The sequence below is a fragment of the Triticum urartu genome, chromosome 7A, assembly GCF_056163025.1.
Source record: "Triticum urartu cultivar PI428250 chromosome 7A, HENAU_Tu73, whole genome shotgun sequence".
In the NCBI taxonomy this organism is placed as follows: domain Eukaryota; kingdom Viridiplantae; phylum Streptophyta; class Magnoliopsida; order Poales; family Poaceae; genus Triticum; species Triticum urartu.
This window is the reverse complement of record NC_141879.1, coordinates 481,368,852-481,377,707: the sequence shown is the minus strand read 5'-3', so window position 1 is coordinate 481,377,707 and position 8,856 is coordinate 481,368,852. Positions and strand designations below refer to the sequence as shown.

The 8,856-nt window shown below is 46.7% G+C and overlaps 1 protein-coding gene and 1 pseudogene across 2 annotated transcripts; one reads left to right on the top strand and one right to left on the bottom strand.

Moving 5' to 3' along the window:
• The first annotated feature begins 703 nt into the window (after positions 1-703).
• On the top strand, positions 704-1,300 carry LOC147960055 (uncharacterized; annotated as a pseudogene).
• A 4,030-nt stretch (positions 1,301-5,330) lies between these two features.
• LOC125528637 (glycolipid transfer protein 3) lies at positions 5,331-7,310 on the bottom strand. Of its 2 annotated transcripts, XM_048693079.2 has the most exons (6): positions 7,012-7,299; positions 6,599-6,654; positions 6,330-6,460; positions 6,078-6,213; positions 5,738-5,881; positions 5,331-5,638 (listed from the first exon to the last, which is right to left on the bottom strand). In XM_048693079.2, the coding sequence occupies exons 1-6, from the start codon at positions 7,187-7,189 to the stop codon at positions 5,603-5,605; spliced, it is 681 nt and encodes a 226-aa protein (XP_048549036.1). In that variant the 5' UTR covers positions 7,190-7,299; the 3' UTR covers positions 5,331-5,602. The 2 variants fall into 2 exon arrangements, with proteins under 2 accessions (XP_048549036.1, XP_087393466.1); XM_087537340.1 differs by having other exon boundaries at positions 5,331-5,881; positions 7,012-7,310.
• Between the last annotated feature and the right edge of the window lie 1,546 nt (positions 7,311-8,856).

Sequence of the window (8,856 nt, the reverse complement as noted above, 5' to 3'; positions counted from 1 at the left end):
TTGCTAGCCATTTTTAGGGGTAAAGCCAACTTTATTAATCAAACACCACAGAATGTGGGATACGAGTCGGGGTATGAGGCTAGCCAAGCCATACATGATGCCCCGAAGCTAAAGAAAGAGCAAATTCTGGCTACCCATTGAATCCGAACCTGGTGCTCAATAAATTGAGTAGAGCTACGGGGTTCTATGGCTGGTTCAAGATGGTCGCATGGGGCTGATTTGCCCAATTTAGGAAGCATGTAGTAATAGGATAGGTGATGCACGCATGAGTGGCTGAGTTTTGTGTTCTAGTTGAATGATGAACAAGTTAATATGGCTGGATGCAGGGGCGGATCTACACCCCAGGCCCCCAGGGACCAGGCCCGAGGCATGGCTTTTCTTTTGAGGAAAGTATCATTTTCCCCCTGAAATCCTCTCCGATGGATCAATTCCCCCCTCAACTCTAATACCGGATCAATCAGCCCCTCAAATCTCTAAAACCGGATCAATTCCCCCCTAAAGTGGTTTTGGACTTGATTTTGAGTGGTTTTGACCCAGACCGCGTACCCGCTCTGCTCTCCTTTGTTTCGTCTCGCTTCAGGTGGTGCCAGTCAGCATCGTCGAGTACGCGCTCCAGGGCTCCGCCTCCTCCCCGCGCGACGCCTCCACTGACTCATCCGTGTCCTCCTCCACCTCTAGCTGCTAGGCCGGGAACGAGAAGAGGATGAACTGGAGCTCCTTCGACATCGGTGAGTACCATGTGGCGGTCGCACAGTGGTGCCGGGGCGAACGCAGCCACACAGACCGGCGAGAGACGCCGTCGGCACCAGGGCCCAGAGCCGTCTCCGCCACAAGAGCCTACGACGGAGCTCGAAGACGACGAGATCATGTTGTTTCCATCGTCAGCAGCCCCGACACGCTGGAGACGCTCATCCAGAACGACGCCTGCGTGGCTGCCGCCTCGAACACCGTCCCCGCTCGCCAGGAGGAAGAGAATGCGGGCCTGGTGCAGCAGAGCGTGATCACGTGCGGCCGGATGAGCACGTCGACGGTGCTGATGCAGTTCGTCTCCTACGGTGGCCAAGCGGGACGCCGGTCAAGGCAGTGCGAGGCACACAGAGCGGTTCCCGCACTAGGCAGTCGGACTTGAGCAGGAGCATGGCATCAGATGGCTTCTCGGGAAGCATCGGCGTCCGTGTAGGCATGGAGTGGGAGTACTTCTGCGGCAGCCTGGTCTGAGACCATGAAGACGGCAAGCGGCGAGCATGCCGGCCACGGAGGCGAGCTGGGCGTACTGAAGATGCAAAGTGCACGGTCATAGCCGAGAGAAGTGCACGGTCTGGGTCAAAACCACTCAAAATCAAGTCCAAAAGCACTTTAGGGGGGAATTAATCCGGTTTTAGAGATTTGAGGGGCTGATTGATCCGGTATTAGAGTTGAGGGGGAAATTGATCCATCAGAGAGGATTTCGGGGGGGGGGGGGGGGAAATACTTTCCTCTTTCTTTTTACTAGCTATCCCATGCTATATGTTTTTCATATGGGCCCGGGGCCTAGCCCACGACATAGCGAAGGCACAGACGCCCAGCTCAGCCACGACCTAGGCACCGTCGTGGGGTTTCCTCAAAAAAAGGCACCGTCGTGGGATTGCCTAAAAAAACTAGGCACCGCAGTTCTCACGCACGCACACGAGTCAGGAGCGGAGCGACCGCGACAGCCGCCTCCCCTCAGGGCATCTCCAGCCGCGCCCCAACAGGCCCCCCAGGCCACTTTTTCGGCGCCGGCGCCGAAAAAACGGCCCAGTCGCGCCCCCAGGACGCCGAAAATCGCCGGTTCGGACCTTTTTTCCGCCCGGCGGTCACAGGCCGAACCCGGCGCGCTGGGGAGCAGTTGGGGGCTCCGGCGCTAGGGAAAAGCATGCCTGGCCCACACCGGCAGGGGAAAAGTCAAGGTTTTCTTCCCCCGACTCGCCTCACACCCCCCGTGCCCTCGGCCACCACTAGCTATATCCCAGCGACGGCCGCCGCCCTACTCCGCTAGATAGCCATTCCCCGCCGGAAAATAGCAGCGCTTCGCCGCGGCAGCCCCTCCCACAGCAGCTGGGCATTTCCGGCCGCCGTTTCCGGCCGCGGAGGCGCGTTTTAACGGCGGGTACACGCCCACCGAGCGCAAGGTGTTCGGCGTTTTGCCTATCTCGGCGATGGACTCGGATGACGAGGAAGAGCTCGCCGCGTTGCTGGAGGAGGAAGCCGCGGCCGACGTCCAGGAAGAAGAGCATCTCATGGTGCTCGCCGCCCTCGCCCAGCTGCTGGCGAGCAATGAAAAGCCGCGGCGAGGTGGCTCGGCGCCGGGGCGGGTGAAAGCAAAGAACCGGCATCGTCTCCAAGGCTACTGCATGCTCTACTCCGACTACTTCGCCGATGCTCCACTTCATGGCGAGAGAAAATTTCGGCGCCGTTATCGGATGAGCCGAAAGCTCTTCCTCAGGATTGTGAATTCCATCCAGGAGTTCGACAACTACTTCAAGTGCAAGATGGATTGCACTGGCGCTCTTGGATTCACCTCCATCCAGAAGTGCACGACAGCGATGAGAATGCTTGCATATGGAGCTCCCAGTGATTCACTCGACGACTATGGGAGCATGGCCGAGTCCACCAGCATAGAGTGTTTCTACAAGTTCTGTCGGGCATTGGTGGCAGTGTTTGGGCTACAATACTTGAGAACACCCAATGCGGAAGACACTGCTCGGATCCTAGCCCAGAATGCAGCAAGAGGATTTCCTGGGATGCTTGGAAGCATAGACTGCATGCATTGGAAATGGAAGAATTGCCCATTTGGTTGGCAGGGGATGTACAAAGGCGCCAAAGGCGGTTGCAGTGTGGTGCTTGAGGCGGTAGCCACACAGGACCTCTGGATTTGGCACTCCTTCTTTGGTATGCCAGGAACTCACAATGACATCAACGTGCTGCAGTGCTCTCCTGTTTTTGCCAAGCTCATTGAGGGCCATTCTCCTCCGGTGAACTTTGAGATCAATGAGCACCAATACAACAAGGGGTACTATCTAGCTGATGGCATCTATCCGAGATGGTCGACATTTGTGAAGACGATCTCAAACCCTGTGGCAGGAGGCAAGAACGCCTGGTTTGCGAAGCTTCAGGAAGCTTGCAGGAAGGATGTCGAGCGGGCATTTGGTGTGCTCCAATCTCGATTTGCTGTTATTCGGTACCCCGCTCAGACCTGGTCCAAAGATCAAATGTGGGAGATTATGACTTGCTGTGTCATCTTGCACAACATGATCATCGAGAGCGAGCAAGAAGACCCAGTGTTTGACACTGAACCATACTACAGGCAGGGTCCTCTAGCCGAAGTTGATCACCAGCTACCGGCAACTTGGACTGCCTATCTCAGTATGCGTCAGGAGATCCGAGACCCACAGGTTCATCATCAACTGCAGAAAGATCTGATTGAACACCTATGGAGGCTCAAGGGGGACGCCGTGTGATGAAATACGAGTTTTTATTTGTTGAACTATATAATTTGTATTGAACTATTTGTTGTTGTACTATTTTGTTAAAGTATTTGATTTTTTTTGATGAAATATGTGATAAGAAATAATTGTGTTGACAATTGAACGCCGAGACATGGCGAAACCACGCCGAATATGGGCCTATTCTCGTCCATATGGGCCCTTTATTCGTCGAAATTGGGCTGCAAAGTGGGCCAATTTCAGCGCCTGGGGTGAGCTGGGGGCGACGACTGGGCGCAAAACCGCCGCCGGCGACTTCCCCCACGCCCCGTCCAGTCCCAGGGACTGCCTCGCTCCTTCCCGCTTGTCTCCGTGACATAGCCCGGGGCTGTCGCTCTTCCTCAATCCCCTGCTCGGCTGCTCCCCGCTGCTCAAGACTGTGGATTGCCTGTCTGGCACTGTTGCTCTAGCCAGGCGACGCCGCCGCTCTAGTCCGGCCATTGCCTGAATCCGGATTCCCCGTCTCCGCGCCGCCACTCTACTCCGGCCACTCCCCGACTCCGGACTACAATTTAATTGATGTATAGCCCATGTCTGTGTATGATATGAAGAAAGTTTAACTGAACCTTGAGCCAACTATTCAGTCATCGTTCCTGCCTAATTGTATATGTATTATCGATTTGAAACTGAAGCTTTTTTATGTCAATTCATTTCATACTTCAGAAAATAGAAGATAAGATATTTCTCAAGCCTATAGGGATCTCAGAGGGCTTCTACCTCCTCATAGAGGTAAGTTTTTAGATTTTAATTATTCATTATTATTTCACTATGTTTATGCCTTTTCTTATGAAATTACATGTTTGATGTCTTGAAGGTGTTGCTTCTTCTTCTGCCGCAGATCATGTTATGGGAGGCAGGAATGAAATAAACAACTGATTTGGTACTCTTATATCCCTGTATTATTTCTGGTTTTATCATGTTTTATCTCTTCTATTGGATTGTTAAGCACCAAGATTAAATTTTAGAATTATTGAACAACTGAATTTATTTTGTTTGGTATTGCATATTATCTTTTTTTAAATGTCATGATGTGTTCTTGGGTAGTTATAAGTGCCAAAGTTTTCCTTTGTTGCCGAAAAAATTAGGCCCGGGTTTCGCTTCAATCCTGGCTCCGCCACTGGCTGGATGCGTCATATGTTATCAAGTTGCACAATGGATCATGTAGAGCTTAAGATGTACAGCATATGTTTGTATTAATTTCAGTTTTATACAAATAAAAAAAAAGTTGGATAAGTAAAAATAACTCTGGTGTGAAACGATGAAGCAAACAGCTAAGAAACAAAACTGGCCAAACATCTTGGTCATATAGCTGTGAAATCGCAAGCAGCTGAGCCGAGATCGATGAACGTCAATGTCGTCTTCATCTCAAGATATCAGGTACGTGCAAATCATGGTTTCTTTAGTTTTTGTATATCTTGCGGTGAGCTAGAAGAAAACAACAAAATACATCAGAACTGTTAGAGAAGAGAAGAAGATTCTTGGTGGTTGCTGTTGTGAAGGCATGAATGGTGTTGTCACCTTTTCCATTCTCTTCTACAAAAGTTCACGGATCATAGAGTAGAGCATGTAGTACTATAATACTTTTCATATGGTATTCTCAACAATAAAAAAATGATACTATGTGAGAGAGTAAGTGTATGACTATGATAAATCAAACTGGGATGAAACTTCAGTTAATTGCTTAAAGATCGCTGAACTTCTCTAGAGGAGCTAGCGAGCACAAGCTTGAATTTTTAATGTTTTCTATTGTTCACGTCATTTGGTTGATGGAAATCAAAAGGTAGAGATTAAAGAAATACTGCGAGTCACAGGAAAGGAAATTAGAAGAAAGAGAAACAGGAGATGCATTTTGTTTCAGGTAAATAAGTTCTCGATACATCCAACCCACTAAAACTACAAGGGCACAAAGACATACAGCAAAGACATCTGTGACAGCTTAACAAAAAGGGAGTCTGGAACCAACTACCAGCAGTTGCTTAAAAGAACCCACCAACAAAGAAGTCCTTAATCTTCATTTTACAACGCAACGTAGGTTAATTAGCTTGTGCAGTACAGTAGTAGATATGTACAATCATCAGGTGATTGGCCATCCTTGTTTTTCAGGTGGATTTGAGCCTGTCCAGCTGGTGTTTGACCTGTAGATTAACCCTGAACGGCATCAGAAAACACATATCTTCCATGCAATGCAATGACTGATTAATTAAGAAATGTGCATGTGGATGGGGAACACTGACCAAAATGGCATTGATCTCTTCTAGCAGAGGCTGTACAATGGAGACCAAGATCATGACATCTCCTCCAAAATCCTCATGATCCTGGCAGTTCCCCATCAGCAGCTGAATAAAGATCTCTCTTTCTGGAATGAGACCCAATGCTACCTGACAATTTGCAACTATGCTCAACAGATTAGGTCACTGGAAACAACTCAAACCAACCGATGACTGCAACTTGATGAGCTAGATTTGCCGCGTGAACAATCTTCAAATTATTGCTAGTAGCTTGTATAGTCATGTAAAATAATACGCAATTATGTAGAAGCCATGATCATGAAAGCAGTATGTCAACTGATCATACCCTGTAAGCAGCTGATGAGATCCATCCGTGGAATGGCTTCAGGGTGCTCTTGTATGCTTCTTCCACCATCTCTTTCAGGCTTGACTCTGGGTTCTTCATTAATCTCTCCAGCAAATGTACTGAGAAATTCATTGACCTAAACCCAACGCGTTTTGCGACACTTAAGAACTAGGGTTTTGAAACAAAATTGACATATATGGTATAGAAGAACATATGCTATATGAGCAGAAAGTCCATGTACAATTAAGTTACCTAGCCAGCCAGATAATAGCCCTGGTGCAACTGTTGGTCTTCTTTGAGGTCCCTTCCTCCACTTCCTCTATCAGAATTGCCGTCAAAGTTGAATATTTCGAAGAGTCTCTTGCATGGAGATCTTGTAGTCTCTGCAAAAGATAGATAATTGTAATAATCGTAACTAAAACAAGGATTTGGCATGCTCAGTTGCTTAGTGATGTGAACAAATGCAATGCAGAATGCAGGGCAACATGGGAATAAGATGATTTCATACAAAGAGCAATTACCTGAACATTTTGCTGGATGTCTTGCCTGAGGACTAGTAACGTTGGCCCAATCTCATCTTTGAAAAAACAAAGCGTTTATTATTTCAACATTAAATTTACAGATATGATAAGCGAGGGTTTGAAACAGAGTAGCCCTGAAGAAATGTAAGTTCATTTCTACAATTTCCAGTTTCAGTTTCATATCAGTCTAGATGGTGGGCATTTTCATTCCCATGCTTCATGAGAGAGAATATTCCACGATTCGTCCCAACGCAAAGGAAAAAACATCGACAAGTGCTTAAAAAGGGTGTTTTTTCTCTCTAGAACAACAGAACAGTTCAATCTTCATGAACTTCCATTCTTACTGAACAAAAGAGTAAAATAAATAGCATGATATAATTTGCATCTGAAATAGTATTGAGTAAGTAACCAACCAAGGACATGCAGGAGCTGCTTGGAGACACAGAGGAGATCCATGGTGGATGACCTAATTTGCTGCTGCTGCTCCTGTTCTTCTCCATCTCCTGGGCTGAGCAAGCAGAGCTCCTCCATGGCCACCCTCAGGTCAGACTTGCCCCTCTCCATCTTCTCCCGTTCTATCTCTGTCTCCATCTCTCCTAGATAGTGTACTACCTTAGGTTGGCATCTGCCTCAATCCCCTAGTTATATACACACAAATTCAACCTCATTTGCTGCCATTTCTTGGGACAAATGATGGGGTCAACTTCTGGATGCCATTTTTAAATCTAACAATTGTTATGTCCTGGAGCTGTTCTCCACAACCCTCTATGTGAAGTCAGAGCAGGAAATGGTGTATTATTAGGAGTAAAATAGGAGGTGTGGGCTCTGTCTCCTAGCTTAGGATAGTTTAATTTACTGGATGCAGTTGTCATGGACTTGTTTAACAGTTAACCATTTCGCCTTGTACTTCTTGCAGTGTACTTAAACCATTGGCCATTAAGCTACACGCCACTCCAGCTTGTAAAAATAAACATTTTTTTCTTTTTATTTTAGCGGAAATTCGTATGCTAGTAATTCGCGCTTATGTAAATAGCAACTTGTGTTCTTTTAACTTGAGACCATTACAAGGCATGCATAAGGAAAAAGTTTGAAAAGGATGGAAAACGAACTATTCTGCGGCTGCTCCCTGAGAAATCATCTGACTAGAAAGAACCCATTTCGACGTGAAAAAATGTGCATAAAAAATTATACAAGGAGATAAAAACCTTGAGTGCGTGCATCTTCTTATGCATACGCCAGTGCTTAAACCTTTTTGCAGCTGTATCTTCTTGATACGACAATGAATATTACTAAGAGGTGTTCATTTCTCCTGCTCAATTTGTTACTGTCATTGGTAGCACTCACCCCTTGTGAGTGACGTGGCATCCTCGAAAAGGTAGAAGAATAAGAATCAGAATGGCATATTATTAGAGAGATTACTTGTGTTCTGCTTTATATATGATCATCATGCATGTCATCATCTAGTTTGAAAAGAAAATCAGCATGTCACATCATCGATGAACCCGTGCATCTTCCAAGGCCATTGGCTGGTTTAGGAATCAAACCACCTATTAGCAGGGCTTAATTAACTTGGATGCTGACAAAAAACCTAGCAATGGGAGTATGATCATTAGCCATTTCAATCAGTGGTCTAGCTAATATATTGATGCTGATGAACCCTAGCTAGTCCATCACCATCGACCTCTGCTCTAATCATGTTTCATGCTTCCACGCATGAACATGCACGAATTGCATGCGCTCTGCTAGCTCAACCATATTCAACTGTTCCTCCAGTAAACAGTGAGATGTAGGCAACAAACTGATTACCTGAAGGTAATTAAACTAGCTATCAGCTGAACCTAGCTCCTAGGCTCCTAGCTACAGAATCTGTCTCGGGTTTGGTCTGGGCGTTTGAAATCAGAAAAAAGGAAAAAGATAAATAACGGAACCGATTAGAAGTAACTATCTATGCAGAGATGATCAGCAATTGTATAACATTGACGTCATATATCTATTCAGAGAGGACCACTGCACTGCAGGATCCAGCTGAACCCAAAGATTAACTATTATGCTAATTAATTTTAATCTTATATACGTGTGGCAAGGCACCGGCCAGCGTATGAGCGCGCTTTGCTTAACGAGATGGATAGACTTGGATTCATATGATATATGATGCCATGTACCTTACATTGACCAATGATGATAAGATCGATCGTCACTAGTTAATCAAGAGAGTTTTGTGACTGCACGATCGATCGATCGACTTGTAGTTATGCAGA

Excerpts from the sequence above, each read along its gene's own strand:
- LOC125528637 (XM_087537340.1), bottom strand. The coding sequence starts at position 7,189 with ATGGAGACAGAGATAGAACGGGAGAAGATGGAGAGGGGCAAGTCTGAC. Across the intron at positions 6,655-7,011 it reads GCAGCTCCTGCATGTCCTTG|ATGAGATTGGGCCAACGTTA; the intron begins GTTGGTTACTTA and ends GTTTTTTCAAAG. Across the intron at positions 6,461-6,598 it reads ACATCCAGCAAAATGTTCAG|AGACTACAAGATCTCCATGC; the intron begins GTAATTGCTCTT and ends TATCTTTTGCAG.